Raw genomic sequence first — 24699 nt, 5'->3', positions numbered from 1 at the left:
TAGACAAGACAAGGTGAATTTAAGCTATTGTTATCAGAAGTATGGTTCTACAGGACATGCAAAATACAATGAACAAAAACACATTCTAATAAATAAAGCACTCTGAAGACTTGGGGACAAAAGAATTACACTGAAAACTTTCAAATGAAATGTGTAAATATTAAAATAATTTCGAAAGAATAAAATCCATACGATTTTGAAGATTTGTTAAATGTGTGTTGAATTTATTGTATGTAACAGCAAACATATCAGAAGTTAGAGCTACAGGGTGGTACACTTCCTTGGTGGGGTATCACTGCCTGACCAAGATGCCTCAAGACCAGATCTTTGGCTGAAGATGCACTGTATGATGCAAAAAATACTTAATGTTGCGCCTATACTTTTACCAAGTCTCAGGAACCCTGCCACAGGCTGTCTCTTTCTTGTTAGACCAAAAGAAATTGACAGTATGTTGCAAAATTTCCTGTCTCAGGTAGTCCTGACGAGAGTGTAGTAGCAACATCGCTCCACTGAATGTCCGCTTGGGTAATTGTGTCGTGTGTAGATACTGTGGTGTTGAACTTTCATAGAACTTCTCAAAGTTTTGTTTGTGATGAACAAAAAAAGTGAGAAATGGCATCAGTTCACGGTGTGAAAAAAAAAAAAAATATATAGTGTGTGTGTGTGTGTGTGTTTGAATATGTGTATGTGTGTGTGTGTGTGACAAATAACATCTAATTTTCAAATAATATATTTTTTTCAGTTTAAGAATGTTTTTTTTTTTTTTTTTAATAAAAACCACAGGTATTGTCAAGATTGGGCCACAAAGTTGCACAACAGACTGAATTGGGAGTCCAGGTTTTCAAGAAAATACTGGTACCTTATTATTGCATAGAGAAGGCTAGTACAGTCTCAAGACTTTAGATCCCATCTTCAGCTTAGAAAAACACCAGCATCTTGGAATCACCACTGTGGCAGACCAGCAGAGTGTGACGATAAATGTTCTAAACATTGTGCAACAAGCACGTTACGTGTTAAGCCTGATACGGCAGAGAACAACCAATTGCTCTGCCCTTGATTTACTGTTTAGCAGAGCAGCTACCGAGCGGTCCTTGTGCTACTGCCATTACAGCTGGCAAATCGCCAGTGACCCAGGTCACAATAGTATATGTATTTTCACCATTTTCTTTGTAACTAAATTTCTGTCACGACAAAATATTTTTTGGTCCCATGAATGTCGTCACAATGGGATTCCACTTGCACTTTGCTCATAAAGCTAATTTTACATTTTTTTTCTAAATGTAAACAGGATAGGACCATAGAGTTCACGTTAATAAATGATAATTATAAAAATGTTTTTAATCCGTACATATACGGTGTTGTTAAACAGGGCGTTCTGCACTAGGAGGATTTTCCCCATGCTTGCTTCACTAGCCAACCACTGGAGGTGGCCGCTGGCTGCCCGCTATCTCGCAGCTGAGCTGCTCGAAGGGCATTGGGGCACTCCACCATTAGAGAAAGCAATTGTATTTAAAGAGACGGTATATAGAAGAGTATGCAGGGTGCAGGTGGAAGATGGCTTGGTGCTTGGTGGAGTATTTCACTACACCTGTCTATTTTAAATACTAATGAATAATAAAACGTATCGTTAAGAATATATATATATATGTTTTTTTTAAAATCGGACAATTTTTCATTTTTATTATATGCAGCTTTTTTGTTTTCTTTTTTTCAAAATTCTTTATCAGCTCTTGCCGCTCTATCATGATCTAAAATTCGAATATATAATTTGCTTTTCTGCCTTGCCATCATAATCAACTGCAATGATGGGCGAGTTAGCACTGACAGTGTAACAGTGTAGTATGGACAGAATAGGAGTAATGATTGGGCGAGCAGTGTGGAGTGGAATGCTCAAGGCTGAATAGATAATAGAGAGACTAATTACATGAAAACATCAATTTATCACGTTGCAAACGTGTCACAATGAAAACCATTGCTTGATTAAAAAAAAAAGTATACTATTGACATTTTAAAGAGCAAGCTCTGTTAATGCCTCTTGCCTCCAATCCTAAAAATGTAGTCAGTTAAAATTTGGGGATTTAATTTTCAAAGCGAACTGATAATTCTAACCTGTCAAAAGTTTAAATTAAGGCTTTTTATTAAGAAGAAAAAGTTTGGCTACTAAAACTAAGTGCTTTTGCTATACTTGTGATGTAACTAAATTTAAAAAAGAATACTGTAGATTTGTATAATTACACAATTCAGGTGATACTGACTCAGAACTAAAGTGCTAGACAGAACAAAAATAACACTGCTAAAAAAGAAAAGTCACCATTCTGACATTCAAATAGTAAACTGTGTACATAAAAAAATGAAGCTGGGCAATGGAAACGTATAAATAGACAGGCTGAAAAATCAAGTGTTCTTTAATGCAAAATTTTGTCAATTTTGCACTAATTAAGTATATTCTTTGAAATCTGTAAAATGTGAAATGAAATCAATATAAATATATATAATGTTTTAACTTTACATATTTTGAATGGAATTTTAAAAATAAAAATAATTCTGGTAGGTTTTCTAGGAGACGTATCAATTAATATTATCCAAATATGCAAACCAGTGCACAATTACTTGTTAGCAACATAAATTCAGAGCTTGTATTCAAAGTCAAACTCTGATACATACAAGCGTTCATTGCATGGCCAACAAAAACATCTGTATAAAACGCTGTTTCTAAAAGAGGCAAAACAAACTACATTATTCAGTCTAATGTAAAAATGTAAAAAGATGAAAACCAAACTGCCATATAGATACCGAATTTATCACAACTCTATCATATATTACCTGATGATCAAACTGGATTCAAACGTTCTAACTACCCAATATCATGAATGCCACTACATGTCTAAATTCTACATTGTAAGTGTGTATTAAACAGTTAACTTGACAACCCAAAAACTGTTATAATCAACGTAGGCTACAGCTGTCAGTCTGAAGACCAAGACAAAGAACACTGAAATAGCTGGCATACTGAAAAAACAAGGCAGAGGAAAGGCTTAACATGCTAAGCAATCCTCTGTACCTGCTGCATCCTCGGCGAGCTGCACAGCTGGCTTCTCCTCCAGGACGCCTACATGAGGCTCAGATGTGCTCTTTTCTTCAACCGTGCCTGTCTCAGCTGCAGAAGGAGCAGTTCCGATGCCAGTGAAGGATGAAGGTTTCAGTTCCTCTAGGTAACAACCTTCCTCGCCATTGGGAGGTGCTGTTGTAAGTACTAACATAGCAAAATGACAGTGTGACCTAATTAAGTACTTACCTCAAACATTACTGATGCAATGTTGAACAGTTACACTGAACTTCATTTATTCTAAAAACAATTTTACTATAATGTTTGGCTCAGCTAAACATGTCAAGAGAATGTGATCAAGAAAGAATTTAGATTTTTTTTTCTTGCATTTATACTTTCCCAAATAAAACACTCTTAATTACAACAAACAATGAAACAGCTGATCTGCAGTTAACATACCCTCTCCTTGTCCAATTTCAAGTTGATCCTCTTCTTTTCTAATCTCAGAATTCTTTTCAGAAGAACAGTCTTGTTCACTTTTCTCTTTCGAAGACTGGCTCTCTGACCCCAAGTCCTTTGTCACCCTGTCAGATTCTTCAGACACTGTTTTTTTAACTTCAAGCTCAGCTTCTTGTTTAGCTTTTAGGCGCTCCAGTATTTCTTCTACACAGAAATGATATAGAGGACAGGGATATAAGAGACAAACTGGAAGAGCCAATGTAGACCCCCCAATAAGACATCATTATTGAGTTTTAGAAAGCTCAAAGAGGACAATCATTAAATAGCACTGTGAGCTAGAGCAAATTTTATCTTGTTTCATATTGACAACTTCTCCACAAGATGGCAGTATTGCTTCAAATATGAATAGTCACAGGTACAACCTAACTTTTAACTAAGTAAAAGAATCCCAGTTGAGATACAGCCCTAAAGTATCAGGTTCACATCCGAATGAGCAATACATTTTTTAAAAATATAGTAACTGGTCAATAATGGTATGCACATTGGTGGTATCAGGAAAATCGGTCTGATATGATAGGATTTTTATTACACATAAATATATTTATGTATTATTTTAATATCACTTTATTATACATATATATTTATTTCACAAAATCTGACAGGCTTTCCATCAAAAAGAAGTAGGTAATATAGTTGGTGAGTTTCTGAAAGTACTGTAGATTTGGGAAACGTAGCCTTCCGTTACTAGCTGACAAAGCATCACACATCTACATACACTGACTGAAGTTAATCTATCTGATGTTGGCTTATGAATAGAATTATTTTCAGTTATGTTGCCAATAATTAAATAAGGAATAGTTACATTATAACAGTACAAAAAATACGTATGAAAAATGCCTGTATTTTTATTCCTGAATAGTCTTTTAAAGCCCTATTAAGACAGTGCTAGGTTTTCATGGGAAGATGGGGTTATTTCAGGGAATCTCTGTAATTTTAGTCCTGTCTGAACCCCTCTTAATAGTGATATACCTTTTTATTAACTGTTTATGTCCCATGTCCGGAAAGGTTAAGATTTTTTTTTTTTTTTTTGCTTCAGCTATGTATTAATGAAAAGTTACAGCAAACCTGTGCAAATTTAAATGCTGGTCTCTTCTGGTGTGACAATAAAGTCCTCCATAAAGAAAATGCTCCCATCTCTGTAACTTACAGCGCAACATCTGATTCCATGCAAAACTGGATGTAAATATTACAGACATCCTTTGATTACTTACTAGTATTTTTCAAATTATTTATGCCGAACATTTATCCAGTTCCAAATAGAGTACAAGATGGACTGGTCTTTAAAAACTAAGAGCTTTAATACATAAGCCATTTTCAAGTAAAATGCAGTACACCAGTGATGCTCCAATCCAAAGCATAAAGTCTGAAAATTGCAATATCCAACATGTCTTAAGCTAGGTGTTAAATCTTTTTTAGGTATTAGCCAGTTTGTAAAAAAAACTACAAGGCTAATTTAAGGCAAGAAAAAAAAATCAAATGGGGCTTGTTTGCGGTAAGAGCTCATATTTTGTATTTATTTTATTTTGGGACTGTTAGCAGAATTTTAATCAGTTCAATACATGTCTTCATGAATGCCTTGGTGTTTTGGCGTGCTGTGAAGGTGATGTACTTTAAGTAAACAAGCAATTAGCAAGGGAACCTTTAAGGAATCCAACCAGTAAGAAGAAATCTTTAAGGATTCAATACCAATAACACCATAGCAATTTCCAGTGTTCCTCTTCTGCTGCATCAGCACTGCCAGGCTGCCTGTTGTTATACTATCTTCATGGAGCAGTAGCTATCATGCATCACTGGTTGTATCAGGGATTTAAATGAAAGGCCACAAAGGCTTAGAATTTAAGCAGTCTTTTCATAAATAACTTTAGTAAAAATAAATGTATTAATTGAAATATAGAACTACACTGACAAGATAAAAATTATGGCTCCACGATGCTTATTGGTCACTCACCATTAGCTGCAGCCAGAAATGACTTATTATTGCCTTTAGCCTTGTTTGTGAGATCTTCAGTTACATCCATGTGAGAATGGATTTCGTCTTTCATTTCTTCCAAGATTTTACAAAGTTCATTTTCCCAGTAGTTTTTGTCCAGACTGTCTATTAATTCAGTCAGCTGAACTTTTGTGCTGTAGTACCATATTTTCTTGCTCTCATGTTCTCCGTCTTCTTCTCTAGATGATTAAAAGTACACAGTTAATTTCCAATTAAGTTATGTGGTGTCTATCATATAAGATTAATACTATGTACAAAGTCAGTGTTGCTCACATCAAAATATTAGTAGAAGTGTCATTGACATCAATAACCATTATTATCGTAAAGCTTCAAGTTATTTCCCTGAAGGAGAGAACCTCAACGTTTGTTGTACATCAAAGAATGGAAGACCTATGGACAACTGAGTTACACACTATTCTTTTACTAACAACTTAAAAAATATAAACTATGACACTGTCCATTTTTCAAAGCACTCTCCTGCTAGCCCCATAATCCTTTATGAGTACCTGTTTACTATGTTAACAGACTGACAATCTATCCAGGAAATATTTTCTAACTTGCTTCCAGTACTGCTGATATTATTAAAAACTGTACTTCTTTTATGTTTGTGTACTCAATTAATGTTGTTGTAACAAAAAAAAAAAAACAGGGCTGCATTTCTCAACACCATCAAGTAGAAAATTAAGCTCCATTCCAATGCAGGGCACCTATACACTAAGCATGCTATCATTAATACTCCAATACAATACACCTTCATTGGAACCACTATGACTTAAACTTACTTTTTTAATCAATCATATACAATAAAACTGTATGAAAGGCAGAAAATTGAAGATCTGGAAACCCACATCTTTTGATCTATGACAGTACTATCCTTTACACTTTCAATTTCCATAATGTTCACTCTGGTAGCCAACACATGGCTAATTTGCATGCATAATTACCCAGGTGCCCAGCTCCAAACTCACAATAAGCCTTAAAGGAGCACTCTGCCTTCCCTCTTCAGAATAAGACCTCTTTAAATAATAATAATGAAAGATTGATTACTATTTACAAGAATTTTTTTCTTGATTGAAGAAATAAGAGAGATATTGCACAGATATTGGAAAACAAAAAGGAAGTTCCGGCTGCACAACCAATGTATGCCTTGGTGAGTGCAAAGATCTTTACTAATTGGTCCAGTTGGCAGGCGCCTCCTTAGCCCTTAATTTAGATAGAATGGAGGCTAACATTCGTGCCTGTAAAGCGTCTTTCCAATATGCAATTTGCTTCACAAATAATTTAGTGCGAATCAATAAAGTACAAAAATAGTAAAGGAAGTGTAAAGAAATGCGGATAACACACCATTATAAAAATTGAGTGTAGGTTTCTCAATTTTGTGTTTTAGAATTGACTTTAGAATACTTCTTATATTTTACAAAGCCTTAAATAATCTCGCTCCATCTTATATTTCAGAATGACTTACACTTCACACTCCAAATCGTAACCTTAGATCTTCAAATGAGTGTCTACTTAGAATTCCACGACGCTGGGCTCGGGAAGACAGTTACAGTTGGTGTGCGTGGCTCTGCCATGCGTATCCCATGACGCGGTAGGAGGGTTAGAGTTGGCAGGCGGGGCTCTGTCTTGCTTGTGCTCACTGTCTTGCGTGCCCTCAGTGTCTTGCTTGCCCTTAGTGAATTTTATATATATATATATAGATTATTATTCATGGTGGCTCCAAAATCCGTAATAACCCCTACTTTCTCTTCTGTTTTTTTCCGGTTTTCTGTGGTGATGATCTGAGCCACAAGCACCTTATCAAAGCATTGTGATGTCTCTACATTATGGATTAAAGGTCAGAAGTCCACATGACCGTCATCATCAAATTCTTCCATGAGAACCCTGAATACCATGAGGACTGATTGAAACCGTTTATGTTAGGTAGAATGCCTAAAGGGGGCTGGGCGGTCTCGTGGCCTCAGAACCCCTGCAGATTTTATTTTTTCCTCCATCCATCTGGAGTTTTTTTTTGTCCTCCCTGGTCATTGGACCTTACTTTTATTCTAAGTTAATTAGTGTTCCCTAATTTTAATTCTTATTTATGTTGTCTTTTTTTCTCTTTCATCATGTAAAGCACTTTGAGATACATTGTTGGTATGAAAATGTGCTATGTAAATAAATGTTTTAAGCACAGTGATCGATGAGCAGAGGTGGGAGAGGTGGCAGTTTTCAGTGCTGCGACTTAAGGCTGGAGGTCTACAAAGCAGAACAGATAAGCAAAATGAGAACCACCAGTACACATCTAAGGGAAGGGTGCCAGTGATCCAATAAACCAAAAAAAAAAAAAAAAAAAAAAAAAAAAAAAAAAGAACACTGAGCTTTTTCTTTTTCCATTTCATGACATGAACACATATCTTTTTTCCTGTCCAAGACACCACCCAGTCTTCAGTCGTCCGTCCACCCTAATGGAATGTGGTAGTATTTGCGCTGTCTATTAATTATCTTTGCTGCATCCTTCAGTTGCATTAAGCATACACTCAGTGCAGCACAGAGCATTTAAGTTAGCAAGATATCAATAAATATTAAATAAAAGAAATACACACACTTGTCGGCTAGTTTTCTTTTGTCCATAATCTCACCAAATTTCAATCAAGTCCGTCAAGGCATTTTTGAGATTTTGCAGTATTTATTTTTCTGGGGATGATTTACCCCTAAATATTAACATATTGAAATGTCCTTCTGGCTGAGATGTACCATCCTGCCATATGTCAGTTTTTTAATTAAATGGGAAAGATTGTTTTTGTTGATAAGGGGGTAAGTGAGCTAATGAGTCAATTGTGCATTGTATACATACAAAGTTTTTTTTTTTTTTTTTAAAAACAAGAAAACAGATAAAAACCCCAATTACCACCTCAAGAACAATTTAGTGCAGTAAACGGAATCACCGCAATACTACACCACTATCTATAGACAGTAATATTTTCAGTTTGCAGTGAAAAAAATATTAATAAATAAGTGCTTGCTATGCTCGCCAACCAACAGGGGGCTTCGTAGCTGAGCCGCTGGAAGGGTGTTTGAGCACTCCTCCGTTAGATTGTATGAGGGGCACTGGAGGAAGACAGTTTGGTGCTTAGTTATTATAGACAGAAAATCAGTTGAGTATTTCACTACAGCTGTCTATTTCAAATACCAAAGAATAGTAAAAAGTAGTAAAAAGTAAAAGTAAAAAAGTATAAATAAAAAAGTAAAATGTAATAAAACATACTAAAAAGTAAATAAAAAATAAAATATTATGAACTTACTTTATCCTCTATCTTGTATTCTATAAATATTGCTTATTGAATTTCTGATTGCATATTGTTCTGGATATTTTTCTCTATTTTCTTTATTGGACTATTCTCTTTGTTCTTGATTATATGCAGCTCTTTTTTGCTCATGCTCTTTTTTCGGGTCTTGCCGCTCTTTTTCTATCACAATCTAAATTTTGCCATTCTTGAATAGAAAATTTGCTTTTTCTGCCTTACCATTATAACCAATTCTGTTGAAGGGGGAGTTAGCATTGAGAGTGTCACGGGGTGGTATGGATAGAAGATGTGCACAGTAGGAGTAATGACTGGGTGAGCAGTGTGGATCGGAGTGGTCAAGGTTGAATATACGAACACGACAGAATTTTTTTTCAAAAAAATAGAGAGATATAAAAACAAAAGGAAGGCACACTACCAAAATATACACCCCTCCTCCCTTGTAAATAAATAAAACATAAAACAAAACAACCTATTACACCACAGTAATAAGTATACGGAGGAAACTGGGAGCCATGGCAAGTGCCAGTGAAATTAAGAGAAATGTCATAATATAGTCGTAGCAATGTATTTGTGTAGAGCACTCTACACCAAGTACAGGGTCAGAGCAATTTACAAGTTTACAGGAAGAATACCAATTACAAATTTTACTGATTGCATACTGTACACACACTAAAATACAGATTAGGTTAAAGCACGACTAATACACAGACATCAGCGTACTAAAAGGAGAATGCGGTTGTCAATCGTAAATGGCTTTTTGGAGGGTCTGAAATCAGGAGTGAAATTTACAAAATCTAAATTCGAACATAACTTTTACTCTGTTAATGTTTAGAAGTAGGACTACATTCTAAATTATTTCAGGGTTGACAAAGGTTAACTTGAGGTCAGCATGAATAAAGGTCTCAATAAGATTAAAATCTTAAGCAAAATCGTATGTGCTGTACTGTACAGGTACTAAGAATGCTTCACTACATTACTAAAAAAACTCTGAAATGGCAATTTCATTTTTAGAATGGTTAATGCTATACAGAGTTGCATGTAGAGAAGGCAAACGCCAAGTTACATGAGAAGGTGTGCTTAATATCAGCAACACTGCATGTAGGTAATGTGCCCCCTGCTTGTGTTTTTAAAAGCAAAAGAAAACAAAAGGACCTCTTAGAATTGTGCAGCAATCAACCAGAAGCAATCTTGCTTTAGCAGGGGTTAGATAGCATTCTGGATTACTTTACTCTTTTTGTGGTAGCTCTCATTGTACTGTGTCCTGTGTGAGTATGATAAGGTTTGCTCTGCTTCAGCAACTCAGTAGACAGATTGTGTACGAGTCTGCTTCAGAACTACAGCCGTTTTGCTAGTAAAATGTCAATGGGTCACAGGAACTCCCTTAAACAAAATCAAAGCCGCATCAAAAACTTAATACTCTGTGCCAGCCTGCCATACTATATTTTATGTGAGATAAAACGAGTGGCACTTGAGTGGCATTTCAGTATTACATAGGCTTTTCATCATTGCAAAACATTACAGAATATTACCAGGAAACAGAGTACATTTTTGGAAATTTCAGATCAAACCAAAGAAACTCCTGCCTCCCCTCTACCTTAGTTATAAATAAGTTCCTCCACTTCAATGGTGCGTATTGCATCACAGGCCTGACGCAAGAGGTACGCTACTAAGTCATAACCTGGTTATATCACCAAATGCACATTCACCTTTTCTGTCACCATTAGGTTAAATAATCAGGGAAAGAAAACTAAAACATCAAATTCTTTAATAGATCTAAGCACCCAAAATTTTACAGATACTTTTCTGGGATGGATGCATGTGTAAACAGACCAAATTTCAAAATACTAGGAAAGCTGACACTGCAATTTTCTAGGTCAGATGTAGGAATTATACTAGCTGTAGTACTACTGTCCCACAGTTTTCCCAGTTTAGTGCAAGTATGCAGAAGATTTAAAATTATCTGGCAAAAAATACAAAACATCTCTTATGACTTGTTGACATTAATGATCAGTTTACTTACATTAAAGACTCTAGCAATGATAAAAGAAAATGTAGCTTGCACGTTTACGTAAACTTTACATTCATATCTAATGCTACGCCAAAGTGCTTGGTATGGAGGTGCAGTGATTACCTGCTGCTGCCTTAAACTTCCAGGGACTAGGATTGAATTTCTTCCTGTCATTTTCTGTGTGTAGTCTTAAAATTCTCATAGGGCCAATGCAAGCCAATGCCATGCATTTCTGGATCTCGCATTATCTCAAAAGATGTTCATGCTAGAATAACTCACAACTGTAAACTGGGAATGTGGTTGTTCCCGTTTATAAACTGGTGTAGCTTTCAAGAAGGTTCTATACTGTTTAGATATGCAAACTGTGAAAATTGGTAGAGGAAGGAAACACTCAGTTCAAAGCTTTTGAATTGTACCAAAGGACCTTTAAAATGTATTCCTACCTTGCTGTCATTAATACTGGCAGCCTTGGATGAGGTACAACAAGAGGTGATCTTCATGAACTGCTCAGTATCAGCAATCGGCATTGAAATTTGAACTTTAAACCAACCTGTATGCATGCATGAGACAGACATATTGATGTGTTGACGTCATCCTTGCAAACAAAGGAGAAGCAGGTGTGAGATTTTGTAACACATGGAATTTGTGTCACATGAAATAAGTGACAAAGTAGTGTGGCATACAGAAGGACTTCATGGATTTTTAAAACACGACTTTAAAAAACACGAGGTTATTTTAGAAGAATTAAATGGATAGGAATGGCAAGCTTTGTTGAGTTGAACAGTCTGCTCGCATCTAGATTGTGTTAATGTTCTAAAAACTGGCATTATTCTGCTAATTTAAGACTAAACATTTTGCTGTTATAACAGGAACTGTGCGTTTTGCTGCAAAGGGAAATGTCTGCTTCTTAATATCAGTAAATCCAAGAAACTGGTCATTGAATTCTGTCACACCAAAGAGCCTCAACACACAGTCACTATTCGGGGAGTGGATGTACAGGTGGTGCACTCCTAAAAGTTCTTGGGTATCCACATTAATGACAGGTTGGTCTGGTTTTGGAATACAGAGGAACAATACAAGAAAAGGCATAGTAGGCGCCTTTTCCTTAAGAAACTGTGTTCATTTAATGTGGGAAGTGACATCTTTCATATATTGTACAAGTTTGTGATGGCCAGTGCAATTTTTTTCATTGTGCTGTGCTGGTCCAACAACATGCACTTTAAGAGACGCCCACCAACTAACAAACTAATTAAAAGGGCAGACTTAGATATTATGGGACATACTCTAGGTCCCCTGGAGGTAAAAGTGAAAGAGAGAATTAAAACAAAACTGATTACCATTATAAACAAACAATGCTGCACATCATTAAAGTACATCAAATTTTAAAAAATCCTCTCTCTGACACATTAACATAGCATACTTTCAGCTAACAAATTATTCAGCGGAAGTGTGTCAAGAAACGCTGCTGGGGTTCTTTATAATGTCTGGATAATGCCTCGCTGTGACTATCAAGTCAGAATTTTCTTTCTTTGTAAATTTTCTTCATTTTTAATCGTTCTGGTGTGTGCTAATACCATATTGTATGTGTGCATATCAATGTGCTTATTTATTTAAAGAGCTTTAGTAAAAAGCCAAATATTCCCCAGGGGACAAATAAAAGTTCTCTCTTATGTATTTATTTTTGCCTTGGAAAGAACAGCATGATTTTCTTGCTGTATTAAACCATTTAAGATTTTTAAATAGCAGGTAGAATTACCACAAACCCACACTGAAATTCAAGTCCTGTAAACCTTTTATGGAATTTTTCATAGAGGGGTAAATCCATTGGAAAGGCAGCACATCATAAATGTACAAAGTGACAAATGCCACACAAAACAGAGGATGAGGCTTGTGGTTTGCTAATGTAGAGAGGCTGAGAAGCATAACATGACACTCTAAATTTTAATCTAACAGTATAACTTTGAAGGAGAAACTGAACATTAATTCTAGATAAGACATTCAAATTTTGTATCTAGTTTCGTAACTTCAAGGAAGGTGGCTGTTTTACAATTTATAGAACATTAACCAGAAGCACTAAACTACATCTGGTTTGAAATGGAGTGTGACTTAATTTAATAATGGTGTAGAAATAATTAATTCAGAATACCTGCTACATTGTCATTTTGAATATGAAAATACTATACATGTTGGTTTGCACAGATAAGCAACTTGGCTTGGAAGGCAGAATAAGGAGAGAGTCAATTTATTTTCCTGTATGCAAGGATTACAGCAGTGGCTTTCATTGTTAAAGAATTGGAGTGTACATTGTAATATAATAAATACATTAGGCACTACAAGCAAAAAACTCATTTACTATACATCAAATTCTATAAAGTAACCCATGCTTTTTAGATTACATAAAATGGGAACAATGAGAATTCAGGTTGTTTTTACTTCATCCACTCTAGAGCTATCTGCTGTGCCAAATAAGTTTGACTTCAAAGAAATGTTAACATGTGTTCAGATTCAGCAGTACTACAATAGCATTAGAGTGGATTTCCTTTTTATGCATCTTGCATCCACAAGATGGTGCTAGTTGAACATGAAAAAGGTGCTATATACCGTAGATCCCATTATATAAGCCGAGAATTTCGTCCTAGATTTTTGGCTTGGAGTTTGGGGGTCGGTTTATGCAACGAGTATCGTTTCAGATTCAAGATTTCCAGAGCAATGCTGGTTTTGCCGATGAATACGGAAGTAAATAATGAAACAACAGAGCCATCTTTCAGATGAAGAAGTAACTTTGCATGCTGGTACTTTAAATTAAATAAAGAATTTATTCAAAAAAGTGTTTTAGTTGTTGATTTTATGAATAAAATTTATAATAAATTATCGGGAAGTTTAAAATAAAAAAATTTTCTTCTGATTTACGATCAACATCTTGTGTTACGACCCGGATGCGGTCACGTGTATCCGCTTGCGCGATTGTAAACAAACAACCGAGAGCGTTAGTAGCGTCAGTCGAAGCCCAGATACATGTGTTTGTGGATGTAATTTTGGTCATTGCAGTGATTTGCCTATATATATAATTCATTAAGACCATGTAAGCAAGACACATAATTGCTAAGGAAGGAAGAGAAGGTAAAGAAAGCAATCACAATCGAAACGAAGATGGAAATTGTGTGGAAATATGAGAGTGCTGTTCGTGTGACCGATCTCGCTAATATTTACAGCATGTCGAAATCCACCATCTCGACAATTTTACAAATAAAAGATTTGCATAAGGAGGCTCCTTCTAAACAATAGCCACCTTCCGTTTCATTCTCCTCCTCTTCCTTTCCTGCAACCCAAAGACGTCAAGTTAAATAGTGAGTACAGTATGAAATTGTTGTTTCTAGAATAGAATGCCTTTTATTGTCACTATACATATCTACAATGAGATTAAAAGCAGCTCCTTCAGTGCAGAAAAAAAGTTCTGTATAGGGCTTGTATGGTTGTTTTTTTAGCCTTAGCATAACGCCGGATCTGTGGCCCCGCTTCTGCTTTCTTTCCCTCCTCCGTCTGTGTCGTCTCCTAGACCCGACAACAATCCACGGAGAGCCCGCTGGTCTCGCTATGGTGTCTGGGATCTTGTGCGTGTGATGAAAAACACATGAAACAGATGTTTGGCTCTGGATACCAATGTCTATAAGGTTCTGACGGGTGTAGCGGATGTTCGCCGAATCAATCGTGCACAAACAAGGGAAAAAAAAAAAGTACAAAGAAGGGCACTGAAAAGGAGAGCCCTGAGCTGCTGCGACCATGCGCGCCGCCATGCTCCTAGCTTAATCTAGCCTACTTCTGGGTAGGCTAGGCACTTTTTATAACTTTTTGGTTAGCACATTAGAAAAATTATTGGTGTTTTGGTAAATTATGCACATTATACAACCCTTTTTTATTATGAAAAGGTTAAGTAAGTGTTGCAGTGGGAGGTTTGGAACGCATTATGGGTTAGCCTTCGCGAACAAGTTAAGTTCATAAGTCAAGAGTCTACTGTATTGCATATTTAAGTTAATCAAATTTATAACGAGTCTCCGGAAATCCACCCGCCGATGTACCGTATTTGCGTATATAGTTTCAACACAAAGGTTTCATTTTACCAAACTTCTCCGCAATCATTTCCTGGTTTCCATTAAAAATGCCGGCAGTCTCAAATTCTCGCCGATAAACATGATAAATATACCTGAAGAGACACTTTTAAGGAAATTTAGAAAATTTTGCTTGGGGAAGGGGGTCGGCTTAAATACCAGTCATCGGCAGATACATGTAATTTAGTAGGTAGATAAGGGGGTCGGCTAATATACCGAGTTGGCTTGTATTCCGGGATCTACGGTAAATGAAATGTATTATTATTATTAAAAACAACTGTTCAAAGTCATGCATTTATTTTCTAAAGCCACTTGCTTCAATACAGAGTTGAAATAGGTTAAAGCCTGTCCTGGAAGCACCGGACACAAAGCAGAAAGTAACACTAACAGGGTACCAGATCCTCACTGGGGACACTCATCTTACCTCAAGACACTTCGTTATTGTCACTCAACCCAAATATAACATTTTCAGAATACAAACGTAAAACTATACTATGACGTGAAGTGCTGTCAAACAGATAAGTATTTCAAGCTACATTCTAAATATATTTGTGTATTCAAAGGCTTACTGATGTTCTTGGGGCTCGGAAAGAAAGCCTGTAATCCCACACCATGAAAAAAAACTTTTGTTACAGTGTGATGAGCAAAGCCCAAAGATTTTGTTTCACCATGAGTTGGGTGAAATCAAAGATTTTCGGGGATATTGCACCAATGTCAAAAACGAAGGAGGAGTCAAACAGTTTTGAGTAGATTATAATGGTGAAATGGTATTTTAATATGCTCCTAAGAGCTAGGGAAGCATCTACCAGCTATGCAGGACTGACTATTGTGTCCAAAAATGTGACTGTAGTGTGAGCAGCAGCTGCACTACATTGCCTCAAATAACAAATTCCAGATGAAAAGAATACCACAAACAAAATACAACAAACAGCCACAAGCTACAATAAGTAAATAAAATATTGATTGTGCTGTTTTCAGTCAACTAGATTACTGTAATGCACTCCTCACAGGACTGCCTAAGGGAGACATCAATTGGTTACAGTTAGTGCAGAATGCAGCAGCAAGAATCTTAACTTGAAAAAGAAAATCTGAGCACATTTCAGCAGTTTTAGCATTGTTACATTGGCTACCTTTGTCATTTAGAATAGACTTTAAAATACTACTAATGGTTTACAAAGCCTTAAATAATCTTGCCCAATCCTATATTTTGGAATGCCTGTCCCCTTACACTCAAAGTCGTAACCTCAGATCTTCAGATGAAGGTCTGCTTATTATTAGTGGTGACACATTGTTACACTGTTAGTGTTACACACTTAAAATTTGGAATACTTAACCAACAGATACTCACCAGGCTAATAATGTATAACAACCAAAAAAATTGATAAAAACCCATTATTTTAAAATGGCTTTATCGTACATACATTTTAGTTGCATCCCTATATAGTCTATATGGCACTGAATTATCATTTTCCTCTGGGTTCTGCAATTCTGCAAAAATCTGTACTATTCTCTGTGGTGGCGATCTGAGCCACCACCTGATCAAGGAACCATACTGCCCTCTATGTTGATAGATTGAATGTCGGGTGTCCCTGTTGTCCACATGACCATCATCATCATCAAATTCTTCCTTGTGAAGTCTGTAAACCATGAGGACTGATTTAGACCTTCTATGTTACATAGAATGCTCAGTAGGGACAGGGAGGTCTTTTGGCCTTGGAAACCTTGCAGATTTTGTATTTTCCTACAGCCTAACCAGAGTTTTTTGTTTGTTTTTTTATATCTGTCTAGCCATCTGACATTGTATTTTTCTTTGTTACATACTGTATAATATTGTTGCCTAATCTTGTGTGTTTATGTTATATAATGTATATTAACTTCTTTTTTTATTTCATCTTGTAAAGCACTTTAAGCTACATTGTTTGCATGAAAATGTGCTATATAAATAAATCTTGTTGTTATAAAGGTATTTTACATACCCAAGTGTGTCTTCTTTCAAATAAATCACAAGCTTTCATGTTTTCTGCTCTCTTTCATTATTAAAATATGATTTGCACACATACCCAGAGGGGAGTAGGGTGTCACAACTGAGTAAATCATCTTTAATTAAAGCTCTCACCTTCTTCCAGTCACTAGCCATGTATAGTGACTCAATACTATTGAAAAGTGAAGTTTCATCCCATTCTAATGATGAAATACGAATGGCCAATTATAGAAAACTTTACATGTCCCAGCTATGCGGATAAGACAAAAAATAAATTATTTCTTCTGCAATGGTTCATCTTTATGTATTGTCATGCACAAAGATCAATTCTTATCACAGATTTGACTCTATTGAGAATGATGCGTCTGATGAAGAACTTGGTGCTACATTTGATTTGTAAGTAGTGCTTTTAGTATAATACTAAAGGATTATCAGTGCGATTTTACAGTCCAAGCACCATACCCAGACACTGTCTGTTGAATACTCTCCCTATGTTAGTTTACTAAGCAGTGTTTTTTTTAATGTAAAGTTAGAGTGCAGGCAATAATTTTAGCATACCTGTGCGTACTACTGCACTGTACTTGTGCCTCTCAAAGTTTCATGTGAGGATTCTTCATGTCAAAGGGATTGACTGTGCCGTGTGATATTTTTTTATCCCATTTTTAATTATTGGGAGAATGCAGTGATAGCACATTGCTGCACCCACTACATGAAGAACCACCTGGATTGGGATCCAAGTGCAGCGGGTAACACCACAGGTAGGATTACACAACTCTGTAGGTCGTTTTGGTAGCAGTGGTGGGGCAGATTATACCATGAACAAGACTCATAAGCTTGTGATCCAGTGACTGCAACTAAACAGTGGCAGAGAAACACTTGATTATGTCATGCGCTACGGTCAGGCCCGTTTCCTGCCTTGTCCCGAGGGCTGCCAGGAAAGGCACCGTTTCAACCCATGTAAACCTGCAGTGGATGAAACTGGTATGAAAATTTAAGTATGTTGTTATATATATATTATATTTATATATATAGTTTAATTCAGATGCAAAGGAAAAATTAAAACATGTAAATTAATAAAAAAATCACTGAATTCCAGTGGGGCAACTGTAACAGAAGAACAAAAAAAGAACAGAAGAACATTGTTCCAGAACAAAAATCCCAATGTAGTGAACAATATGCAAGGTTTTGCGGTGTCTAGTTGCAAACAAAAATTATTTAAAGGACTGACATGAAAAATAATTTTGAAAGTAAAGTTGTTGGATGAGTACATAATCATACATATATACATGCATACCGTAGATCCCGGAATACAAGCCGACTCGGTATTTGCCGATGACTGGTATTTATGCCGACCCCCCCCTCCAAGCAAAATTTTCTAAATTTCCTAAAAAGTGTCTTTTCAGGTATATTTATCATGTTTATCGGCGAGAATTTGAGACTGCCGGCAATTTTGATGGAAACCAGGAAGTGATTGCAGAGAAGTTTGGTAAAATGAAACCTTTGTGTTGAAACTATATACGCAAATACGGTGCATCGGCGGGTGGATTTCCGGAGACTCATTATAAATTTTATTAACTTAAATACGCAATACAGTGGACGAACTTAACTTGTTCGCGAAGGCTAACCCATAATGCGTTCCGAACCTCCCACTGCAACACTTACTTAACCTTTTCATAATAAAAAAGGGTTGTATAATGTGCATAATTTACCAAAACACCAATAATTTTTCTAATGTGCTAACCAAAAAGATATAAAAAGTGCCTACGCATGGTCGCAGCAGCTCAGGGCTCTCCTTTTCAGTGCACTTTTTGCTTGTTTGTGCACAATCGGTTCAGAAAACATCCGTTACGCCCGTCAGAACCTTATAGACATCGGTGTCCAGAGCCAGACATCTGTTTCGAGTGTTTTTCATCACGTGCACAACATCCCTTTTCTTTGTAAAATTGTCGAGATGGTGGATTTCGACACGCTATACATATTAGCGAGATCGGTCACACGAACAGCACTCTCATATTTCCACACAATTTCCATGTTCGTTTCGATTGTGATCGCTTTCTTTACCTTCTTTTCCTTCCTTCCTTAGCAATTATGTGTCTTGCTTACATGGTCTTAATGAATTATATATATAGGCAAATCACTGCAATGACCGAAATTACATCCACAAACACATGTATCTGGGCTTTGACTGATGCTACTAATGCTCTCGGTTGTTTGTTTACAATCGCGCAAGCGGATACACGTGACCGCATCCGGGTCGTAACGCAAGATGTTGATCGTAAATCAAAACAAAAAATTTTATTTTAAACTTCCCGATAATTTATTATAAATTTTATTAATAAAAACAACTAAAACACTTTTTTGAATAAATTCTTTATTTAATTTAAAGTACCGGCATGCAAAGTTACTTCTTCATCTGAAAGATGGCTCTGTGGTTTCGTCATTATTTACTTCCGTATTCATCGGCAAAACCGGCATTGCGCTGGAAATCTTGAATCTGAAACGATACTCGTTGTATAAACCGACCCCCAAACTCCAAGCCAAAAATCTAGGACGAAATTCTCGGCTTATATAATGGGATCTACGGTACTTAAAATTGTTTCTTCATAGTGATAGTGTGTGCCTGTTTGTGTGTATATATTTTTTTCTTAACAAATATTAAAAAAAATACAACTGCTACTGCAGTATTTGTTTTGAGAGATTGTTTAGGTGCAAGAGCCTAAATGTTTCCAAAGAGTTGGACACCCTGTTCTAAACAGGATACGTCATCTAAAATTGGTACAAAGATAGCTAACAGAATGGGGCACAAAAAAATTATTCTAGACTTGTGCAACTTGGTTATTTAGACTTTTGGAGCGAAATTAAAGCACAACCTTTGTGTTTTGTTTGGTTGATTTTGGTGGAAACAAACGTTTTAAACCAAATAAATATTTTTTTATTTGAAGTGTTGCAGCTCCTTTATTATATAAGCAGATTAATAATAGTTATTGGGTAAGTAATTTAGGCACAAGAATGTCAAAAACATCTTAGCGAGTGAGTTAATACAAAAAAAAACTTTCAGTTTTTGACCATAACAGTTTTACAAGTAAATCAAACCATGTACTGCAATACACAGAATAAAAATACAAATGGACTCAAAAGTCACTGATATATATGATAGGGGCAAAAAAAAAACTAAGTAACTCAACAAGAACGAAAATAAAAATCACAGTGATTCTGACCCTGAGCTCTCAGAAGTCTATAATGTAGTGTGACAACTTTGTGTTGGAAGTGTCAACACCTTGTAAATGCAAGTTATGCCAATGTTCATATTCAAATGAATTTCCTGTCAGATATATTAAAAGGATAATTCAACATAAACATGTTGATATGTTCTACGGGGCATGAACTGCAATATCAATCATACACTATGACAATAAAAGTAAATGATCCAAACTCCAGAAGTGTGCTGCACCAAAGGGCAAGAGTTTATCTCAGAAATACTGAATGTACAACTTTAGACAAAAAATATTTTTGTCAAGTGCCTCAAGTTCTAGTGGAGAAAAGCAGACTTTCAAAAGCTATTGTCAGGCTACTGAAACTGAAAGCAACATTGACTTTCTTTCTTCCAAACCTAATGAAGCCAATTACATGAAGACGGATTAATATGTTATACAGAAGTAAATGCAGCAGCAGCTAAGCAGTATCCTAAATTAAAAAAAAAACAGTTACAGTATTACATTTTTTTTGCTTTTAAACACAAGAATGTTTTCAATTCTAATAAATGTCACACTAACTTTATCAAGCAATAAAAAGTTGACTTCCATTTCTACAAAATTCTTCAGGGAACACACTTTTCAAAGATTCCTAGAAGCAATGAAATTGATGGCCATCTATAAATATAACCTCCATCCTCAACACTCTTTTTAGATAGTAATCAATTAAATGTTTCTTTAAATTATTTAACCAGCCATGTGCTTATATTTCAACATCTGTCAGCAGTTATTTTCTACAAAGACATATTGATACTGGAAACCTGATGTGCCAGGACACTTCATGAATGCATATCCCTCTCCTTAATAAGACATGACAAAGCTTACAGAAGAAATCTGTAGCTTCTCAATTCCCAAATAATCTTTCAATAAGTCATCCATATATTTTTGGGACTCACTGTTTTCCTGATGAGTGTTATTCAGAGGAACAAACAGGCAAAAAGACAGGTATCGGTACAGCAGGGCAACTCAAATATTCACCAAATGGCTCAATTAATAGTTACCAGCTGACCTAATAGTATGTCTTTAGACTGTGAAGTGGGGAAAAAAACAAACAAAAAGGGTTACCAGTAGAAGTAAAAAGTCAAAGGTATCTGCCTGTAAAATAAAAATTAAATGCATAATTGGTAAGTCATCTGCATACAATGCGCATCACACCTCGGTCTATGTTTCTTTGAAAGGTGCTGGCTACAAGCTCACTCACCTTTTGCATGCCTTTTAAAAAAATGTTTTTCATTAGGTATGGTTGTTGTCATTATGTTTTAACTCACAGAATATACCCAGTATGATTACAATTATTGTACAAATCGCATTGACAGCTTTTTGCTGTTGTGCAGATAATGTAAACTACTTTCTGCCTAATTATTAATTAAGATCTAATCAACAATAAAAAAGCCTTTCATCTTTTAAGTCAAAACAAATTCCAACAAGATATGATTACAGACTGAAATGCATTTACAAATCTTTCAGTAATCACAAACTCCACTGTTCCTAATATTGTACTGTGGAATGAAATAGTGCAAAAGTACCAACACAATGTACTCGGCCACTATGCTAAAAAAAAAAAATATAAGGACCAGCAATGAGGGCTGCAAACAAAAAATAAAACAGAATTAAAAGAAATGTCCCTCTAAGTGATATGAAAGGCCCTGGAGAAGCCACAGGGAATAAGAACAAGGACTACAAATGTAAAAACAAGTTACACAAAAAAGTAGAGAAAAGTTCTCTTAGTTTACACCATTCCTCAATGACAATATAAATACAGTATATATGGTTCTGTATTTCTAGTAGGTATATAGTTGTATTTTCGGTTTTGAAAAATGTGGACAACCTTTTACTTTTGTGTTTTCTTTTCCTTCTCAAGAATAATTAAATGTGACTTCTATGATGAAATATAAATTGTGAATCACCGTAAGTCTAACAAATAAACAAATATGTAAGTAAATAAATTGGAAGTTTTATTTTCTTGCCCTTTCACTTAGCCGTAGGTTGCAACACAGCAAAATGTGAGGGGCTCAGAATACTTTCAGATTCCACTGTTGAGCATGTGTTACCAGTGTGTCTGCACTGTTAATACTACAGAACGATCCATCCAGCACATTCTCTTCATTGGAATCGTGGGTATAAATCTTAAAACAGGCTGCACTTGCATCCATTCTTATGAAACGACCAAGACAAACTTCAATGAAACATATTTACATAAACAAATATAATGGACTAGAGTGACCTAACTGAAGAAGGTAGTATACGTTTTAAATAATAGATATCCTATGTCATAGAAGATATGGGTTGATTGGCATCCTGAATGGAGTGGATGGTTGCTTATTTGGCCAGGAAGGCCTGGTAAAGGAAAAAGATGATTTGTTTTTGTTTGGAACTGTGACTAAGCTGTTTGGATGTGTCTGGGTGTTTGGGGTGCTGGTATGCCCCCAAAAGGTCACATCTAGTAGAATATTAGACATTTATAGCTATACTTATGGTCTGGAAGATACCAGTGTGTGTTTGCTTGCAATGTACGAGGCACCACACTTCTAAAAAGAAACCTCTTTTGGCCATCCCAAAAGTGTGAATTATTCACTAGTGATTTACAGATAAAACTCTGTGCAAAAGGGACTTTAGGATACAAAATAGCATTGAGACAATAATCTGAAAGAATGCTTACAGTGAAATCAACCATATTGTTATAAGTTTAATTATATATGTGCAACCCACGACCTCTGCAAAAAGGTAAAAGAAGAAATTATCTAGCTTACATTGCCATCAATTCAAGTAGAAAATGTCTCATTGATGTAAAATGTTGTCAAGAAGCTTTTATGCATTCCAGCAACAAGTGTTCCATCAGAGTGACTTCTCAGTGCCAGTGAGCACACTGTCTCCCCTTTAAAGGTCACAGATTAAATCAAAGTAATTAAGATGATACTTACACATTTCAATTTAAAATAGGGGAAATTAAATATGTATGAGACATTAGGACAAAATCACTTTATTTATTTATTAAGAGCTGTAAAATCTCTGCTACTCATTTCATTTGTCTAAATTTGTGATCTTTGAATGTTAACAGATGTATACTTCACTGGTTTCTGTAGGTGTTTTGCTCTTGTTAAAAATCTGCATTTTTTATGTTTAGTCATGGTTAGTGCAAAATGGACAAAAATGCTTTTCATACAAGTTATCTGAGATTTATCTGTATCTATTTATAGCATATGACATTGAAACAACTAGCTTAAAACATTCAAAATAGTGATTTTTTTTCTTAAACATCAACAGTTTATGTTTGAATATAAAATGTGATTAAATTATTTTAATGTATATTAGTATGTTAAAAAAGGACCACATGTTAACAATACAGTGATAATATGGAAAAACATTGCAAATTTGGTCACAATAACCATGTTGTAAAATTTGGTATGATACCATCCCTTAGACATTTACCCATCTCTTTTTCCAATATAATTGGATGCCTCATGATTGACTGAAGGCAAGAAGGAGACACTCAATTTTTAAAAGTTCCAGTCATACAATTTTTCTTTCTTCAGTACCACAACTAGGTGACTCCATATTAATGCCCATGGTTTTGGAATAGGAGGACCAACAAGTTCATACAGGTGTGATGGTCAGGTGTCCACACACTTTTGGCCGTATGGTGTATGGCTGACTTAGGAAATTGCGGAGAGGGCAAGGTTCATGTTCAAGAAAATATGGCCTCTGCCCAGTTAATTGTGAGAGTAACATTTCATTTTCAACATGAACATCCATCCCATTTAACCCCTTCTTCCTTCCAACGAAAAAGTACCAAAGAATGGTTGCCACTGCCTAAATACTTACATTGTCTAGGCATAAAGCCAACTCTTTAATGAACCTTGTCTTTCATCACTTGCCATTGTCTGAATTAAAATGTATTATCCCATGCATCAAAGTACTACTGTAGATCTTTATTGATCTCGGCTTAAATGACTGCTATGGTGTCAAAAATTAATTCACAAAAGAATATTCATATTATATATATATATATATATATATATATATATATACATACATACATACACACATATACATATATATATACACATATACATATATATATACACACATATACATATATATACACACATATACATTATATATATACACATATACATTATATATATATATATATATATATTATATATAGTCACAAATCATAATCTACATTAGACCCATGTTGCTTTCCTCAGGTAATCCTACTTGCATCCAAGTCAAAATTTTTAGTGTTCTTTTCAGATCAAAAAAGCAACATGTTTAATACTTTTCTCTACAATTTCTATATGCCCTAGGAAATGAGGATACAGCAGAAGTGAGGAATTTATCAGAAACAACTTATTCTCAGCAGCTCCCTAAACTAAAACCAAAAATCTGACTTGAAGTTAAGCTTAGATCTATAGAATAAATGTACTCTCTTGTTTAAATCTATTTACAAAGAATCTGATCCGATTAAAAAAAAGTATTCTATTACAAAAGAAAGCGGAAGTTTTCAC

The 24699-nt window shown here is 35.4% G+C and overlaps 1 protein-coding gene across 8 annotated transcripts in view; it reads right to left on the bottom strand.

Moving 5' to 3' along the window:
• Positions 1–24699, bottom strand: part of bptf (bromodomain PHD finger transcription factor) — a 119806-nt gene that overhangs the window by 61614 nt on the left and 33493 nt on the right. For 7 of the 8 annotated variants that reach the window (XM_039739600.1, XM_039739603.1, XM_039739598.1 and 4 more), the window contains exons 3-5: positions 5514–5734; positions 3506–3709; positions 3062–3253 (exon numbers count right to left, since the gene is read on the bottom strand). In XM_039739600.1, the coding sequence (XP_039595534.1) occupies positions 3062–3253; positions 3506–3709; positions 5514–5734 (617 nt within the window). The remainder of the gene's footprint in view (positions 1–3061; positions 3254–3505; positions 3710–5513; positions 5735–24699) is intronic. The other variant, XM_039739602.1, reaches the window with a different exon arrangement.

The sequence above is a fragment of the Polypterus senegalus genome, chromosome 17, assembly GCF_016835505.1.
Source record: "Polypterus senegalus isolate Bchr_013 chromosome 17, ASM1683550v1, whole genome shotgun sequence".
Lineage (NCBI taxonomy): Eukaryota > Metazoa > Chordata > Cladistia > Polypteriformes > Polypteridae > Polypterus > Polypterus senegalus.
The sequence above is the reverse complement of the archived record's forward strand: the minus strand, read 5'-3'. Positions and strand labels throughout refer to the sequence as shown.